General features: G+C 34.8%; 1 protein-coding gene across 1 annotated transcript in view; it reads left to right on the top strand.

Annotated features, from left to right (window-relative positions):
* The window catches only part of LOC107293169 (sodium/hydrogen exchanger 9), a gene marked incomplete at its 3' end in the record, with an annotated part of 98060 nt that overhangs the window by 33329 nt on the left and 44142 nt on the right, over positions 1-20589 (top strand). The window contains exon 5 of the mRNA XM_015822312.2: positions 20263-20378. Within this exon, the coding sequence (XP_015677798.1) occupies positions 20263-20378 (116 nt within the window). The remainder of the gene's footprint in view (positions 1-20262; positions 20379-20589) is intronic.

The raw sequence follows: 20589 nt of genomic DNA, 5'->3' as shown, positions 1-20589 counted from the left end.
TAATTGTAATGGTTCAAAGAATGTTCGGAAAAATGTTCGGCCCTCCAGCACGTTCACTTCATCCAATCTGGCCCTCTTTGAAAAAAGTTTGGACACCCCTGGTTTAAAAGCAACAGCAGCTCAGAAGAAGGATGTAGGCAGGAAACATTTCTTGGCTCACCATCCTGTGTGGTATTGTTATTCCATTTCAGTGAGGGTTGAAGTTCCATTCTTTGACTTATTTCAATCTCAATCTTGCTTCTCTGCAATACTTTATTTTCTCCTCATTCTCAGCCTTGCCACTGTTTTGGCTGGCAGTTTAAAAAAAATTTAATGCCGTTGTAATGTGTTGTTAATCCTTTTGTAATGCAGTAGTGTTTCTCATTATTAGTTATCTGGTGCTTTTAGTCCATTTCATAACATCCAAACAGAGATTTTATATTAAATTTGTTATCTGATTATCAATAACTTGTATCCAGCTATAATACAGTCACATAAATTACAGCTTGGTAATTGAATGGCTCATAATATCTAACATGATAAGCCTTGTTTTTACACCATCTGTGGATGATTATTCAAAAACTCACTAATTCACACATTAATATCTAGTCTCCCCTTTCTAAATGAAATTGTTCTAGATTGTTTCCATTAATCTGTTTGGAGCAAATCCCACAAGAAATTCCATCTTTTCATTTGTCAGTGTTGATCTTAATTTTTCTGAACAGATATTGGAAAAGCAGACGATCTTTCAAATATGACAAACTGGGTTAGTTATGAAGAATGCCTAGAGGCAGGTTAAGTTACTTTGAAGCAAGGAGTTCTCTTTTTTTAATGTTGCTATGTTGTGCTTCAGGGAAGAAAAAGAGAAGGCAACAGAAAATAGAACACCAAAGCACTATATAAAAATTTCTGTATGCTCTGAAGTTTCTTTCATCTACAAATTCATTTTTGAGATGTTGTTTAGGAGGCTTATGGCAGTATTTCTTTCCATCAAATATAAATACTGTATGAAGATCCCTTTGTATTAATAATATTTGAGCGATGTTTTATTATCTTTCAGAGACATTAATTTCAATATTACAAATCCTTACTTTAAAGTTAGACAGACATTCTTCTGATATTTGCTGTAGGTATTTCAGATCAGGCTTTAGATGAGATCTTTGCTATCGATTTAGTTCCTGTTAACTGAGATTTTAGCCAGACTTCCACAGTCTTGTTTATAGAAGGGAGAAGGGGCAGGAAAGATCAAAGCTCTGCATGGACAGAACAGCTTTTTAACCCACCCTTTAGATGAAGTCTTTTCAAACACCATTTCTAACACTACAGGCTTTATTCACCTAGTAATGAAGATAAAATGGGCTCTTAAGAGAGTTAACTGGATGCTGACAGTATGAATAGGTACTGGTATTAGAATTCAGCACAATTGGTTTCCAAGCTTTCCAAGGTTCAACAGCCAAATTCAGAAGCTATATAGTACAACTATTTCTGAGTGTTGAAATAAAAATTATCAGGTCCAGTTCCAAGCTGGGAGTAAATAAAATGGAGGCTAAGACACTGGAAATAAAAATAGAGGCTGGCTGTTTGGAAAAAAGATTCCAGTTTATTGATGAACAGAACCACCAGCAGCATGTGGTTGTGAGATAGCTGATCAAATGGAGTTGAGAGTGGGTGGATCTTTATAGGGCTTTGAGACTTTGAAGTAGAAATGTTTCTGGGTTGTGCAATGAAGTGGGCTTTTGTGTCTTTTGCTAGTCTGAAGAGGGTGTGGAATGCTCTTTAGATTTTAGGTGGGGGAATGTACATTCTTAATCCCATCAGTTGTGGAGGCTGAAGGGGTTTTGCTTATGAATGGTGTGCCCCGAATCTGCATTTCTAAAGAGCTGGGCTCCTGAGTTTCTGCTTGGGGCAGAGAGACTGGTTTCTGCCTTTTAAGATTTTTCTCCATTATTCCTTTGATGAAATATAATATTCTACCTTTTTTAATATACCCCCAAATATTTCCTTTTCTAGAAGGGTGGGTGGGTGCTGACTTTCTATATAAGAAATCTATTGATTTTCTTGAATTTGGACATAACCTTCCCATTATGATTTGTTTGCTTGTTAGGCAGGGGCATCGCCTTGTTTCCTGTGGATCACATCTCAAAATGCCTTTGCAATATGAAATGTTCATATTATTTCACCCCATGTAAAAACTGTGTTGAACTTTCAGGAGGTCATCTATAGCAAGCAAGCTAGCTATTTTTCCCGTCAGACTCCTTTTACAGGTTTGATTAGCAGATGCTTTAACCTGGGATTTGAGTCTTACAAACTTAATTTAAATGTACCAAAAAGATTTTTTTATGATAGACAATTATTTATCATAATATGGATTTTGTTTCTCACTTGCTATGCATGATTAGAAACTACCACCTATTATTGTTCTTTTGGCAGTTTAATTTTATGAAATAAATTTCATTACCAAAAGGTATATGAACCAGAAGAAAATACTTTTGCTTTATTAACTTATTCAGTAGTATTTGTACCTGATATTCTAAAGTAAAATATTTCAAAGCAATGTATTAAATTACATATTACATATTAATGATATGTATTAAATTACATAACATTAATACATAACTATAATAAAACAGTATACTAGGAAAGAAATGACAGACTGAAAATAGCTCTGAGAAAAGCAGAACCTACAACCACAGAGAAAGGCGACTGGAATTGTCTACTTCCTTTTCTAATCACTTTCAGAAACTGCTTGTTGACTGCTTTTCAGTCATTAATCACTTTGGGATTGACAAGTTTTGAGCACTAAATGTACTTCCTTCAATCCTTAGCAAAAGAAATGTTAAATTTTAAGGAGTTATTTTTTTAAACAAATAAACAACTTTGATTTTAAAAAGTTGCAAACAGGGTCCAGATAAATTTGAAATAAGATTTTAGAATTTATTATAGCAATCCTTCCCATGCGAAATGTTTTTGTTTAGAATTCTTTAAAAAAATAATAAAATAAGACTTTAAAGCTGGACATTAAAGAGAACCAGATAGAACTCTAGACTATGCTTAAACGAAAAGAACACTTAAATCCAGCAAATACAAATACAAAATGGAGCAAAATATTTTAACATTGCATATATTGAAAGATATTTTTGAACAATGGACCCAGAAGTTAAATTTAAGATTCTATAGACAGAGTGTGTTGAAAAGATATTTTGGAAGTGGAACAAGTTTTAATCTGACCAGATCAAGACTAATTTGAAAGTGGATTTAAAAATGACAGACTACAAGAATGACATGGAAAAAGATGTTACACTGGATACATAAAAGAAACTAAAAAACTAAAGAAAGGAAAGATTTAAAAATGGCTTGATAGTTAATATGAATCCCTAAAGGACATAAGTTCTTATAGGTAGTTCACTGCTACAAAAAAAAAATTGTCCTGCCAAAAATGTGATAATAAGAATAATTATATTCTTAGCCAGAATCAAGATCTTATGAAGCTGTGAGCTAAGTGGAGAATGGTGGGTAACTGAACACACTGATTTGCCAAGAATAGCATGAGGAAGAGAAGATCATGGCACCAGCCATCAGTGCTCCCACACTGGAGGTTCTTAATGCTCTATCCAATGTTTCCAAGAGATTTTTTGAGAAGAGCACCAACATCCTTGGAAGGCAGGCCCTAAGGTTCAGTCAGTCATTTTAAACTTTGATCTTGACAGTGCCGAAAGCTTCATATGGCTTATTCAACTATAAGCAATATAAGTGATAGGCCAGAGAGGCAAGTGACTTTTATATTAAAAGTTTCCCAAGTTTATATCTGTTTCTACTTATCTTTAAAATATAAATATGCATCTGATTGCTATTGCAACTAAAGACTAAAAGAATATTGCCAAAGTTGCAGAATTAATTCTAGTCTAAGTCTTTTTTTTTAAATCATAATACGTTTAACAATTTTACAGAGTAAAATTAAGCAAAACTCATATATACTGTAGAGTCTTAGTCCTACAATGCAACTTGTCCTTAGTAAAAAGTTTATTCAAAGCATTCTTCATCTTTGGTTTCACTTGTTGCTGCATCCCATTAATGAACTAAACCTTTAAAAATGAATGTAGTAATAAACAGTAATTAAAAAACACAAAGAGATGTGCATAACAATGATTTATTCTTCAATGATATTCTAGCTTTATTCTTCATTCCTGTATCTGCATTTCTTTACTTTTATATCAAGAGATAAAATAACATTTAGAAGTGTGTATGTAATGAAAGCAAAACATGATGATGTCAGGCAGCCCAATTTAGTTCTTATAAATGGTTATCTCTGCAGTGCATTCAAGTGTCTTTGGTAGAGTCCACACAAATAATAGAATGTGGAAACAATAGTAGAAAATGTCAGTTCCTCTCTGACTTATTTTTAATCCTACCATAGGACTGTGGAAAAGCAATAATTGCTGCTATTCAGAGAATTGACTGATTTGCAATCAACAGCCCTATGGTTTTAACAGCAGTGTTGTCTTTTGTCAGAAAAAAAATGACAGTGTTTTAACACCTATTTCTGCAAAAGCTGTTTCCAGATTAGCTACAGCATTGCTATGTATCTATCAACTGTGTAGCATTTTCAGTTTTAGTGAATGGATTGGGGCTAAAAAAGGGACAGGACTGATGTCCAAAAATCCCAATTTTAATAAAAAGCATTTTTTAAATTTCACAAAAGAATGTGAAATAATCTGGCACATTCCTAAACCTCAGGAGGTTTTGATGCTTTCCCCTAAAATCTTGGAGATAAGATTATGGCAATTTTTATTTTTAAAAATGTGTCTTGTAACTGAAAAGAATACTATTATTTGCATGTATCAGAATGTTATAGTTTAGTGTACTGTAATGAATCTGGCCTCAATGTCTTGGAAAGTAGTTTAGACTTAATGTGTAAATTCAATCTATTGTGGTTTATTCAAATCATGAGTTTGTGAAATATGGTTTAAATTCATTTAAATGAAAACTTTGACATAGTGATTTTTGAGAGTCTGAATCTTCTAACTTGGAATTATTCATCCTATATTATTTTGCCTGAATCTTCTAACTTGGAATTATTCATCCTATATTATTTTGCAAAAAGCTAAATATAGCTCTTACACTTGTTAGTAAGTAAGCAGATGTGGAAATACTGAATTAACTCACTTTTAGTAAGGTAGATAAATATTGGATTTATACTGGCTAGTAAATTTCTCTGTGATGTATAGGTATTAAGGTCAAAAAAGATTTTTATCCTAATTAAAGTTACTTCTTGAGAGGGAGTTTGGTCCAGTGGGAAAATATGAACTTAGTTTTAGATTTGTATAAATTTATTTATTTAAACAATTTCTCACAAGATTAACTCTGGGCAGCATACAAGATTAAAACATAACTATAAAGATTTCCTTTAGTCACATGGTACTTTTTGGCAGAAGACCTCCAAGTTTTTCACCAATTCTGTGCACCCCTTGGCAGACATCCACCCCTGGGAAGAATGAAAAGGTGACAAATCTCCAGAGCTGGGGTTCTAAAACCCAGTCACTTCGTCTTACTAGGATGGATCCAAAACCTTTTCTCCTCCATCCAAGCCCAAATAGCTTTCAGGGTTTGGGCTTCTTGGCTCAAGACAGGATATCATCAATATATGTACAGTGCCATACCCCGTATTAAGAGAGGACTACACCAGCTTCATGTAAGTGTTAAATAGGAGTGGTGAGAGAGTAGCTCCTGTCTACTTTACCAGGACTTACAGGTTTGAGAACTCTTCCCAGATACCTGGCAAAACTGTGCCACGTGCAATTGCATAGGTCCTCTCAACCAAATTCCAGCTCTGACTAAATTCAAGCAACAGGGCCTAGAATAGTTCCCGGAGAAGCCCGGCAAGTGATCCTGCAGTCTCTTTCCTTTCCTAGAAGGAACTGGATAACTCTGAGGAAGCCACCAGTTGACTTTCTGTGTTTTTGCCCTTATTGCCACAAGATAATATTTAGGAAAGTCTCTTCTCTGCTGAACTCTTTGTTTTACTCTAATGGCACTCTAGGTATTTGTCATGCTATGTCACTCAAAATCTCTGAAAATCACACGAGTCTCTCATATCCATGTACTTAGAAAGTCCACATAAGGTTGATTTAGTCCAAAGCAAATCTTTGTACATTTGAGAGCATTTCTTAGTCTCATTGTAGTCTTTACCCTGAATGCTACTGATGTTTTACAGTGGCTATATAATTTTAATTATATGTTCAGACTATTTTTTAGGCACATGATCGCAAATATCCTGATACTATTGTATTATTTTCTTCTTATTTCTTTCTCTTCTCAGCCAATCAAGTTACTATCTCCCTTTGGTTTTGGAAGAAACTTTCTTATTATTATGGCATATTGCATTCCGTACATGATAACATGATAACTATTACCCATGTGTTTTGCTTTTATGATATAGAGTAGAGGAAGTAGCTTTTGGACAACTGAGGACTGTACTTAATGTTTGGAAGAGACTGAGAGCACATCATAGTAATTCAAATGGTAAGCAAGAAGTTTAGTGTTGCAGTTAGAGTTAAAGTTTGGAAAGAATATTCATGCTTTTTATGGTACATGTTTCGTTATAGATTAGCCATAGTTTGCAGAGCTCCTATCTCAAAATAAGGAAAGGGTGGAAAATCACATAACTGGTTTATAGCAACTGTAATCAGAATTAGTCCACCCTAAAGTATAGTAACCATTGGGCATGTTGATTGGCAATCCTGAAAGTTATTATCTAAATATATCTGGAGAGTTTCAGGTTGGCGAAGGTTGTAAAAGGGCTATGCATGCAAAATAATCTTGGGGGTAGCATGTTAACATATTCAGACCCACTATTGGGTAATCCATATTTCATTTTGGAATGTATTAACTAGATTTCCATTCTTGTAAAGCCACATGTTGCCAATTGTTCACAAAAATTGTTGTTCTAAAAAGAGCAGTGTTTATCAAAGGAATATAAAAATCCTTTTAAACTTAAAAAAATGATGCATATTGTGTAGAGTAAATGCTTGGTGTAAAATACAGCTGAAGTCTCTCAGTTGCATCTCCACTTCATCTGATTTAATTATCATTCATTTGCTTCACCCAGAAAGCATTTATGGCAATTTTCCACTTAATCATTTCCGCCAAAAAGGTACAGGACTAATGTGGATTTTAAAGATGCTTAAGTCATCAGAGCACTGAACTGTGCATTCTAATTACAGTTTAAACAAAATATATACTGGGGCTTACAAATCCTTTAGACGGTAGATTTACCCACAGGTGGGGAGACTTAAGACTGGCATAGTATTCAACAGCACAGTGACTACCGAAGACAATTCTGGGGATAGTTACTCATGTATAATTGATTGTGGCTGTTTTAAGCAAAATGCACTGCTGGAAAAATGACATTTACATAAAAGGAATAATACCTGATGGCAGCCCGTGGGGAAAATATTAAAAAGAGATGGCATATAATTTGAAGTGGTTTGAAGGAAAGAAACACATCTAGAGAGTATAAGCATTTACTGAAGAAACCTACTTATACAGGACTAAAGGTCATTCCACAAAGCTGTCTAGAATAGAAATTATTAGAAATGACAAAATGAGGAAGTAATTTGTGGTTCCACAAATATATCCATACATAAACAAAGAGAGATGTTTTATGATGGGGTTTCATAAACAGCAACAGTTTATAATACACAGTCACAGACATTCAACCAACCCCTTTTCATAGCAAACTGGCTATGCTATTATCATGAAATTGGAGAAAAGTTAACATTCCTGATGTTTTTCTGCCATCTGTATGTTGAAGCTATGTGAAAAGCCACAGTGTGAACTGGACTGAAATTATCCCAAATGTACTTTCCAAAAGGCAGCTGGACTTTCTTGATTTTTTTCCAGAAAACGTTTTATTTCTCATCCAAGAAACTTCTCCAATTCTGAAATTAATCCTTTTGAATTAAGTGGATATAATGAGGGCTGCATTTAAGTATTTTTCCATTATGGAGTGAAGGCTCATCCAGATAATTATTTCATTGTCCATCCAGTTTGCATCTCTTTTCTACTGACTTTTGTTCCTGTTGAAGCTACCCTTGTCACACCTCCATTCTATTTTCTTCTTTTTGTGATATTTTCTGCTGGAAAGCAAGAAGGAAAAAGTGATAGGTGCTTTTATTTCTGTATAACAGAATAGGCTGTGTATGAACCAAATATCTACATATGTGTACGTACATGTGAGAAAGAAATCTCTAGGAACTGGCTTCAACTGGAATTGGTAATCCAGTATTTATTAGTGCAGAAGTCAGACGCAGCACAGGACATTTGCCTGGAAATATCTATCTTATTTCCTTTTCAGGATTGATGGCTTAAATTCATTGTCACCTGCTTTTCAATCAAATATGGCACATGCGAGTTTCCTGTACAGAATGTAAAAATCTGGATTTGTGGGATAAATTATTACATTTAGTTGTGCTTTTAAAATGCTTCACCATATGTACACCATATGTTTTATATCATAAAATGTCAAACTCGCAACGTCATGTGATGTGCCGCGACGTATCGTGCCTTTTTTGCCATTGCTGGCAATGGGATGGCCGCTGTTTCTTTATGATACATCCAGCCCATGGGCCGGCAGTTTGACATTCCTGCTGTAGTGTTTGTCCTGCCTCCTTAATCTTCAACTACTTCACGTTGAGGATCAAAATCAAAGTGCCATTGTATTTGTATTCATCTGAATGTGAGAAGTCCCCAAATGACAGGCAACCCCCAAAACTCAAATGAATGTGAATGTGAACAGAATTCCTTGTTGTAAGGTCAAGAACAAGACATGGTACCCAGTGAATCCTGAAGGTACAAGTATCATGAAGGTGAAATTAGTCAAGGTGAAGATTTGGTGGAAGAGCAACCAGCAGATACTGTTGGAGAAACTGAACTCATCATTCACCTTTAGTAAAACATTGGATCTAGATTTATTTCTTTTAAGTCAAAGTTCTCTTAAATAGGACACAATCCATCAAATATTAGTAAAATGACATTATAGCAGTTTTATTATCAGTCTGTCTTTTTGCAAAGTAAACCATATTTTCTTATCAAGAGAAGGCTAATTAAAGATTTCAATGGAAGAAGAAAATAATCTATTGACCACAAATTAAATAACTGCCTCTTTAATTCTTGCTGTCTGCTAATGCATTTCTGATTAACATTCCCATGCCCTGATATGCTTTAATGACTTTTTGTCTTTCAAACTTTCATTTTCTTTTAGTCTCATCAACTTCCAACATACTCTTTATTTTCAAGAATGCTTCTGACCCTGCATAGTCCTGGGCAATTTTTTAATAAAAACATTAAGGTGATGGACCTCCAAATTCTTAAAAGCAGGATATCTTCTAAATAAATGTTTTGTAATTGACTCACAAAGGCAGACATTTTTTTTTTAAATCCTTATGTCATGTTTAGTGTTTAGTCTTTAAATTTTAATATTGCTTTGAAGCTGTTTTAACTTTAGATTGGGAGCCACCCAGAGCTGATAATAAGATAGGCAGCTATATAAATGTTTCAAATAAAAAAATAAATAAATATATATATATCCTATGATGAATTAATAAATAAACTGAAAGGGGTTAGCATCATATGCATGAATATGATGGAGGGACTCTGGAGGACTATGAGTTTATTAAATAAATTTTGAATTCACATGTGTCTCAGAGAGTGGGGCAAATTAAGATTCTTCTATTTTGGCAGCAGAAAGAAAATAGGATGGAAGACATTCAAGTCTGTATCTCCAAGCAAAGTTAGTCAGATTCAAACTGTGCTTTTTCAATTGTTATTTAATTGGGCTTAATTTTAAGCCACAGATCATGCATGAAAACTGAATCTCAGCAGCTATTTTCAGTTCTGGAAATTTTAAAGAAAAAAAATACTCTGCAAAGGTGTCCAAGCTGTTCTATGCATTTTTTTTAACTTTGTGCATATCAGGGATTATGTGAATGGCTCAAGTTAGAGGGCGTTCTGGGTGTCATACCCTGCCTCTTCCCATATCATCCTCCCATATCCCAGTCCTTGTCACCAAAAGTGCACTGCATCTAAGCTCAGCAGAAACGTATATTGTAAAAGCTATTTGTTTCGTCAGCAGCTTGGCAGAAAATTCAAATGTCAGGGAAGAGCAGAATAAAATAATCTTCTTTCGAAGAGTTCCATATAGCTTGTGGGTTTGTTTGTTTGAGTGTGTGTGTGTGTGTGTGTTTATTCCAGAACCATAAAGTATCTGTTACTTTAATTATGGGGCAGTCACATGGAGGTTCCTTCTCTAGTCATGCCTGAAGGCAATTCCCCTTTGATTAGGAAAACTCTTCTCCAATTCAAATATTATTGAGACTGCAGTTCCAGTTTCCCAGCCAACTTTATTACCAGAACTGGAAAGGTTTGAATATCATTGCCTCTCTTATAATTTTATAACTTTCCTGATTCCCATTATTAAAAGGGCTTTTCATTTCATTTCTCTGTATCACTGCATAAGGGAATCAGTTGGCTTTCTTTTCAAAATTCTCATTGAACAGATTTTTGAAGTCCAACATTCTATGAAGAGAAAGAGAAGCCAGCAACAGTTTAAAGGGGAAAAAACCCCTGAAAGATATTTTCTGGGGGCTATGCAAGTGTGATTACTCTGGATCTATACCAAGTGATCTTGAGATATAGTCATCAGGATATTAGTATTTCAAGCCAGCTTGAAAGCCATCTGGCTGAAAATTCTAGGATTTGCAATTGGAGACCTCTAATATATATTAGACATATCACTATATTGCTTCCTTGTGCAATGATACAATGATATCCACAGGGATAACATTCCTGCAATAATAGGAATGTGTGAAGCTATCTTATTCACAGTATCAGTATCCCCTTTGCATCTGAAGGAGAGCTAGTACTGCAAACAAAATTTGAAATGACTCATAATAGAAATGAATTTATTCAGGGCAAAAAGTAAACTATCTTTGGGCACCAAGTTACAGAGCTAGAAGAAACTAGCCTATGGGAGGGATAGGATACAAAATGAGTAGTATTTAGAAACCATCTGTGACAAAAGAGAGAGGCTCAGGCAAAAGTATCCCATTGCTTAAAAAATTCTCTAATTGCCAAAGTGAGACTATTTGGTTATTGTGATGGCCTCTCAAAACTACTGTTTTCCTGGAATAAATCAAGGGCTTAACGAGCATTACGTAATTACAGCATTCTTCATTTACTTCATTGCTGTACTTTTTATAACATAGTTTATAGATTTGTCTACTACATAATCAACTCATCCATTGGGGAATGCTTCAAACAGCCACAGGGGAAAAGAGAAATACCTCAAGCTACAATTTTTCAGAAAGTGGAAAGCTACTGAGGGATGCCCCAGCTTTTACCTGGTATTTCTTTGCCTGGGAAGTATTCCAATGTGCAGTTCACAAACTTAATTATCTAACAGCTTTGCCAATTCCCAAATGACCAAACACATTTCAGAGTTGAAAAATGCATATATTGTGCAAAGGAAACATTTTTAAACTGAGAGATGAAAGTATATTTAAATATGGATTTTTCTTTCTTTTTACAAAAGACAAAATTCTGGAAGGGATGAGATGGCCCAGATATATAGATAAGCATATTAGAAAGTGGTTGAACTCACTCAAGCTCATTTGTCCTTCAGAAGAATATCAACCAATTTAAAAAAAAACTGTATTTCTCTTTCAAATTTAAGAATCTCATGGTTTCTCAAATTATGTGGATGGTGAAATTTAGTCATCCTACTTAAATTTAATGGCTGATTTATCTGAATGCAGCAACCCAGAACACCATGAACTTTATCAAAAAGTGCCTGCTACTCCAACAATTAGAATACAACCTACACAAGCTAGAAAAATGGTAGCACTACCACCATATATCAAAAACGTCTCAGGAACAACCAACATACTATGACATCCACATAGTATCACCAATAGACACAAATCAACTAAAGCACCCTCCCCAGACATCTCATGTAAACAAAAGACCCAGTAGCCTAAGAAAGAAAGAAAAAAGAGGTTTAGGTCATTCCATTTTCTAGGCATTATCTTTTCATATTAATCTCCCTGCGCAGTTTAGTTAATCCAATAAAAATGAAAATACAATTAAACATGTTTTTATGGTTAAATTCATTCCAGATTTTACAATGAACTATTCCCTAGTCTCATTTCTATTACTCCAAAAGTCGCAAAGTAATCTTAATTATCTCTTTATGGTTGTATAATTGCATTTTCCAAAAATAGTGTGATATCCCAATCTTTATATAAAGCATCAGAAAAATCCATTCCAGAGCATTTTGAGTAAAAATAAATTCTCAGGTTTTAATAATTGGGTATTATGATATATAAAGTAACAGTTTCCTTAAAGTAAGCTCCACTGAATACTGAATACTCCACTGAATTGGGAAAATATATTTATTTAACATAAGCAATGCTTTTATAGAAATTTATTTCAGTACTGTATCACTTCAAGATTAGGAAACTGAATATTTGCCCATAGGGGAAAATTATGACACAGAGGGGATTTATACAACATAGTTAACCATGAAACATCATGGTAAACCACAACCTACCCAGCTTCATTACAATTTACTAAGTTGCAGGAACCTAAGCTATAAAAATTGATATTTCAACAGAAGGCTAAATAAGACAATTTGGCCAAAATATTTACACCAAATACAATGAACACTGAGGTTCATACCTACTGAACTCCCTATACTAATTGCTCCATCATGTTGAAAAAGTCAATTATAATCTGGATGAATATCTTCCAATCTGATACTCTTCAGATATGTTAGGATTACAGCTCCTAGAATCCCCTTTGGTCAAGCTAATCAGGAGGTGATAGTTTTAATACACCTGGAAGTCACTACACAAGCTTAATACTTAATACTGATAGAGAGCAAGGGTCCAGCAAGACAAATTCATTCCTTTCTGTATACTTTGACTCTACACCATCTGTATACTTTGACTCTACAGATTTTCTAAGTGCACATTCTGTATTACAGCTGTTGAATATGGAGTATTATTTCAAAATATGATTTCCTTAGTTTGCTCTCTGAAGAAATACAGTTTAGATATAATTTTAGCATGGCATAGAATGGGTCTTTCAATTGATAAACTCTTGGAGACATTGGTAGTCCACTTTTAAATTTATTTTTAATATTTCAAAACTAAAAAAGAATCATCTTTGAATATTCATTTTAAGGTTTGAAATATACTGTACAGTTAGTCCTTGACTTACAACACTTCATTTAGTGACCTTTCAAAGTTACAATGGCATTGAAAATAATGACTTATGACTGTTTTTCATACTTACAACTATTGTAGCATCCCCATGGTCTGTGATCAATACTCAGAAGCTTGGCAACTAACTCATATTTATGATGGCTGCAGCATCCTGAAGTCACGTGATCCTCTTTTGTGACCTTCTGAGTAGCAAAGTCAATGGAGAAGCCAGATTCATTTAACAACTGTGTGCAGTGATTCACTTAACCACTGTGGCAAGAAAAGTCATAAAATGGGGCAAAACTCACTTAACACTTATAAATTTTGGGCTCACTTGCAGTTATAAATCGAGGATTACACAGTTGTGTAATAAAAATTTAAATTAATACTATTAATTTTATAGCAAGATCAAAGCCTTTTCCCTATCTTCTCATTTCACAAACAGTGAACTAATGGTCACTAGGTTGGCTGATGGTTCTCTTTTCCCAGTTATTGGTAAAGAAAGTTGAGTGGTGATATATGTCAGTTCTCAGTGAGTACTACACACTGATAAACACATAAAGATGCCCAGGTCTCTATCATACATAATTAACAATAGTCTAATAGACCAAATTAATTCTTATTGTATGTTGAAGTGTAATCAGAAACTTGGGAAATAAGAAAAAAGTTCATATGGAGCTGTCCTTAGCCATTATTAAGATTTCAGTGTCATAATAATATGGTATAAAAATAGACCAAAAGGAGGGCAAATTCAAGCCTTTTTAACAGTTTTCTGAGACCTTGAAATCTCACTTGACCACTACAAGGAACAAATCGCTGATAGGACATGGTTCCTATCAAGAAGGTAAAGGAATTCTATAGGTATTGGCAACTAAAATCAATGGTGAACCAGCCTGATTTGGACTGGACAGGCACATTGATAGCGGATAAAAGAAGAGTTTTACACCTGCTATATAAAGCATACAGAATCTATTTGGGTCTAGATTTATATGTCATGGTAAATATTTTTACCATGACATATAACATTTTATTTTGCTTTATAGACTCATAATTAGGCTTTGTCAAGTTTGCTTTGGGTCTTTCTTCAGTGATGCTCTAAGTATCTCTTGTGGCACTTCATCTTCTCGAACACCTTAATAAATAATTGATTTACTAAATCAAGGATCATGTTTGGAATGCAGCAAGATGTTTGTCAGCCACAATCATTTTAAGATATTGCTAGTGGTTTGCCAGGCACTATCATAGTTGCCATAAACCCCTAGCTTGTCCCAGACCCAATTCCAGGGCACAGAAATTTAAGTCACTTAATACCAGAAGATAAGCTATTAATCAAATCCAGGAGAGTGTCTAGGGGTAGGCATCTAAGGGGGAGCATGAAGTTTGTACATTAGAATAATTCCCAGCTTAATTAGAATAATTCCCAGCTTATTTTAATTATATATCATATTGTTTTATCCAAGAAACATAATTTGATGGACAGGTGCCAGACAAGTGCTTGATTTAATGTATGTTGTATGACTGTCTGAACAGAAGATATTTAATCAAGCAGTTTGTTGATAAAGCATTTCATATTGGTACACAAGTGGTATTAATACCACTTTACAATGCCTTGGTAAGGCCACACTTGGAATACTGCATCCAGTTTTGGTCACCACGATGTAAAAAAGATGCTGAGACTCTAGAAAGAGTACAGAGAAGAGCAACAAAGATGATTAGGGGACTGGAGGCTAAAACATATGAGGAACGGTTGCTGGAATTGGGTATGTCTAGTTTAATGAAGAGAAGGACAAGGGGGGACATGGTAGCAGTGTACCAATATCTCAGGGGCTGCCACAAAGAAGAGGGAGTCAAGCTATTCTCCAAAGCACCTGAGGGCAGGACAAGAAGCAACGGAAGGAAACTAATCAAGGAGAGAAGCAACCTAGAACTAAGGAGAAACTTCCTGACAGTTAGAACAATTAATCAATGGAACAACCTGCCTCCAGAAGCGATAAATGCTCCAACACTGGAAGTTTTTAAGAAAAGACTGGACAGCCATTTGTCCGAAATGGTGTAGGGTTTCCTGCCTGAGCAGGGGGTTGGACTCGATGACCTCCAAGGTCCCTTCCATCATCATCATCATCATCATCATCATCATCATCATCATCATTATTATTATTATTATTATTATTATTATTATTATTATTATTATTATTACATTTATGAACACCAGTCATTGTCGTACATTGTTACAATAGCACTAGCTTCTAGGTAATTTATTTTACAGCTTCTTTTGCTTTTTCTTTATTCTTCCTCTATGAAAGCCTTTCCAAATGCATTATTAATTGATTGAGCATAGTTGTAGTCCAAATTAAGTTCTGATTAATTTCATAAGGTTATTCATTGGTCTGTATGAATGTTTTCTAAAAGTTCATTTAGTTAATGTATATATAATTGGCTCCTTTGAAAAATGTGCGGAAGCAGTATGAAGAGCTAAGGTAAGCTTTGATAACTTGATTTAAAATTCAAATGATTTGGAGTAAGATGAAAAATTCAGCAACATCAAGTTTTGAACTGTCTACGATTGATAGTGTTTCATGCTTCGTTTGTCTTGCTAATTATGAGATTTCAGTAATTATTTAGAGACTAAGTACTGAACATATTCTTCATAGCAGTTCTTCAGATTTTATGTTATGCTGTAATAAAATCTCTAATGTAAATTTAACCCTAACCACCATGTTCTTCATTTTAGCTTTTCTTCATTGACAGGTAACTTCTAATGCAGTAAGCAGAAATCTACTTTCACCTAGTGTGAATTGATTTTCATACTTTTATCTAAAATGCAACAAAACTTCATAAGGAATACTGAACAAATTAAGCCAAATAATGTTTAATGTAAAAAATATAGCTACTTCATACAAACTGTTTAGAAATGTCTGTCCCTGTTGCCAGAAAATATGTAAGGATTGAGTACAGTATTAGCATCCTGATATCATATCCATCTCTCTCTACTCATTGTCCTTATCACTCATTCATTCAAATCAAGGCCTGAAAAGGAGATATAATTCTGTTAGTTTTCAGTAATTTTTTCTGCATGATCCTAGAACTTTCTTTATTAGAAAGCTATGGTATGCTTCCCATTCTGTGGGTTATCAGATAACTATTAGAAGATAGCAAAGAATTCTCTGTCATCTAACAGTCATCCAGATTTTTGCAATGTAGACCTAGTAGTTCTATACTTTTTAGAGCAGAGGTGTCAAACTGCCGGCCCGCGGGCCGGTTGCATCATGCAGAGGCTGTGCTTACCCCAGTTCCAGCAATGCAAAAACGTTGCGATAAGTCATGACATGTCATGTGACATGGGGAGTTTGACACCCGTGTTTTAGAGTATTTCCTCACTGCAATCAGGATGGTGAAATCAAGAACCTAACCAGGTTGAAGTCATTATATTAAGAACAAAGCACAGTGGTTCAGCTTATAGGATATTTAAAGCACTGGTGACCTGCATTCACAATATCTGAACAGATAAATTACTCATAACAAATTAAGGGCTTTGGGGGAGCTTGCTCAACTCCTCATGAATAAAGGAATTGCCTTTTGGCAAGTACAACTTTAAAAAGCTTAATTATCTTTTGCCAAATAAAGCTATTAATATAGGTTAGGGATAGGCAACAGGGTATTTATTCATAAGGAAAATGTGATAAAAAATCATTTCTTATTGCCCACAAGTATCTTAAAGCTCTGAGATATATAAGGTACAGAGGTGATAATATCTTGAGTTGCATTCAGAGGCAGACTGTGGGTCAATATAGCTCTTGGATTAGATGAATTATATGGACAAATTTAGGTCTACCCGTGGCTATCCAAGCAGCTGCAATTTGAACAAGTTTAAGCTAGTCAGTTGAGTGACTGTGCACTGAGCCAGGAAAGCATTAATGGTTACACCAAATGGATAAAAGCTGTCCTAATCATGGTTTCCAAATGGATAAAAGCTGTCCTAATCAAGCAGGAGCAACACAAAATTTCAAATCAGCTGTGATACAGGGAAGTGTAATTCCATTCAGCGATATCATTGAAACTCAATTCACAGCCACTCCAACTTACCGCAATAGTAAAATATTCCTTTCTTTAAAATAATGACTAAATAGGCAGCTGACATGGCTTTGAATTCCACGAAGAACATGGAGACATGCTTAAAAAATTAAAAAGATCGATTACTGCAACAAAATAGTTTGTTTGGAAGTCTGTCTGCTTGCCCAGGGAAAAAACCCCAAATGGTTATACTACTATAGTACACCCTGTGATGACAGGGAATGATCTCAATCTGCCTTCTGGTAAATATGTCTTTTTACCAGATACCCCAAATATAACAACCATTTTATGGATGCAAAAGTAACCCACCTAGTCACAGCTATTTTGTGACACACTCTTTAAATTCTAAATATACCTAATAGTCTGAGTTTGCTTGTCTTTGTTGTACAGAATGAACAAATATTCTATTCCTATATTGCCTCAGTTTTATTGTGTTACATTGCCTCTGTTCTGAGATAACAACCAATATTTCATTATATTTGAGCGTATGTTTTCACACAGTATCATCTGTAAAGGAGCTTTAGGCTATAAGATAATCGTGTCTAGGAACAGAAAAGCCTGAGGGCATCTAATAAGAGCAGGATACTATATTGGGTTAAAAAATACACTGAGCTACTGAGATGTGCATTAAAATTACCAGAGCACAAAACCCTATTTAATACAATTTTAGTACAACTAGATTGATTAATGTTTTAGCACAATTACAAGAAGACATGATTTAACAATGGTGAATGCCTCTCCTTGACATTCAATTGATAAATAGATTCAGGATCTGGAAAAGGAAAATTCAATGTGGCTGAACAGTACATAGAACAGACCAACATATAAATCAGGGGTGTCAAACTGCCGGCCCGCAGGCCAGTTTCATCATACCCAAGCTGCGCCCACCCCATTGCCAGCAATGCAAAAAGAGTTGTGATACATTGCGACACATCACGTGACGTGGCAAGTTTGACGCCCGTGATCTAAACAAAGATGTCAACTCAATTTAAATTTCTTCTTTGCAATTTTAAATGAATACCGATATCAATACTATCTTCAACTGCGAGAATTCAGCTGCTGGTTTCATTTGGTACTGCACCCTCATACACTAAATTTCATTTGTTATTAAATACAGTGAAATAAATGAAGATGCCTCAGCTTTCTCTAAGCCAATATTGAGAATTTATACAGCTGAGTACAATGTATGGTTCCATGTGTTGTCTGAAGTCAGGCAGTCTGGGTAATTAAATCATAATTGAGAAAATAATCTGTTAAGTATACTGTGCAGTACATCAATCATTTTGCTGGTAATTTGTTTCCATGTAGATTTAACAGGGGGCGAAGGAATATATATGATTGATGTTTGCTAATTGTACTGATCTTAATGAAAGAATGAATAATTCTATTTGCTGGAAACAGGATTATCCCTAAATATTTTTTTTTAATCATATATGGTGTCTACAAGCATACAATCAAATCCACTTCCCTATTCAATGTGTGTAACAACTCACATTAAAAAGGAGCAGAATTTGAGATATATACTGGGTTCTTTAAAGTTATGCAAGGCTTAAGGCAACCATATTAAGTCTTAGATGTCCCAGTGGAATGCAGAGTCTAAAATTTGGGCCCTATCTTACTCTGAGGGCTTTGAGTGCCACAAAATGGACGATGACACTGTGCTCTTACACCCTTATTCTAACTACACAATAACAAAATATTTTTCATTTCATTCAACATAATTACTTAATTTATTCTAGTTGGTAGATAACCAGCTGAGAGTTGGTGGTAGGATTCAACACAGTAACATCACTCACTAAGAGCAGAATTGGATAAGACATCTCCATTTTCTAGAGGGGGGCAGTCAGGACTCTAAGAATGGACTAGGGATGGAAATAATGAAATTGGTGGCAACATAACAAAGTATGCTGCCATGATAGGTCCTTTGGAGCACAAGCCCTGGCAATGTAGCAGTACTTGTTATGGCCAGGTCCTATAAAATTGCTTAGGATACAACAGAAAGAATTTAAGTGCAAGGCATTTATATTTACTTCAGAAAGAGAATAACTTTTATGAGATTTAAATATACTCAGAAAGTGATAACACAGGAGAAAATAATGTTAATATTGCTTACATCAATCAAATAACATAACTGCAGAAATTTTCTATTAGTGTTAAAAGCACTTTCCCTTCCATCCTCTCTTTCCATATTTCTGAAATTGTCAAGATTTATATATAATGCTCAGCACTGACTTGTTGGTTGACTGTTCTCAGAAATATTAATAGCTATCTTTTTAGTGCCTAGCTTTAACCTTTTATAGCTTGTACTTGTATTATTAGTATAAATAAATCAAGAAAACCTGAAAAGCTGCTAAACAAACCCTTTAGCGCAGTGGCCCCCAACCTTTTGGGCACCAGGGACTGGTTCCTTGGAGAGAGATTATTCTGCAGACCGGAGGGGACGTGGTTTCATGTTCTGCCTCCATCTTGCAGATGGGGCTTTGCTTGTTTGTGTGGTCCGGTTTCTGGCATGCTGCAGCCTATTGCTGGTCCACGGACTGGGGTTGGGGACCCTTGCTTTAGCGGCATCTGATGTCACCAACACAGTACCTCATTTTCTGCTAGTCCTGTGAAAGGTCTATAAGTTTGGACAGACTAATCTCTTCTTCAGTTTGCTTCATATTATTCTCAAAAATAAGTGTCTAAATATATCATCTAAGTGAGGAAACTGATAATAGTGAAAAAATATTTGTTTGGGGGTTCCTTTATTTCCAAAATGTCTAGAAAAAATTGATTCAATAGTTCAGGGCTAAAATAGAAGTAGACTGACAAAGTCAATGAAAGCAAAAACTGTACTGATAAAAATTTAATGAGTAGAACTTCATAGTTTAATGAGAAGTCTGTGTAAAGATGATCATTAAACATATTTTAATTGTTCTCAATAGCCTTTTCTTCTTCCTTTTCAATCCTGCAGGTTGATAATGTATGGCTTTGTAAAGGCTCTGGTGCATGTCAATCAGCTGAACTCTGGTGATTTTCACTTTACTGACTGTTTATTATTCGGTTCTTTCATGTCTGCTACAGATCCAGGTAATGATATATAAGATTGCATTAGAATTTTGTTCCACTATAATCTTCCATTTGATTGAATAGGAATATTGATCTAGCAATTCTTTGTCATTTTCTAAAGTAAATGTATGCTAAGCTAATCAGGGATTTAGTTAATCAGTTCCCATTTTTCAATTGGTACCTCCTTGACTGTTATTGTAAGAAATCAGAAATTGGAAAGTTATATCCATGT

Source organism: Protobothrops mucrosquamatus, unplaced genomic scaffold (genome assembly GCF_001527695.2).
Source record: "Protobothrops mucrosquamatus isolate PMUCROS unplaced genomic scaffold, P.Mucros_1.0 scaffold1522, whole genome shotgun sequence".
NCBI lineage: Eukaryota > Metazoa > Chordata > Lepidosauria > Squamata > Viperidae > Protobothrops > Protobothrops mucrosquamatus.
This window is presented reverse-complemented; position numbering and strand designations above follow the sequence as displayed.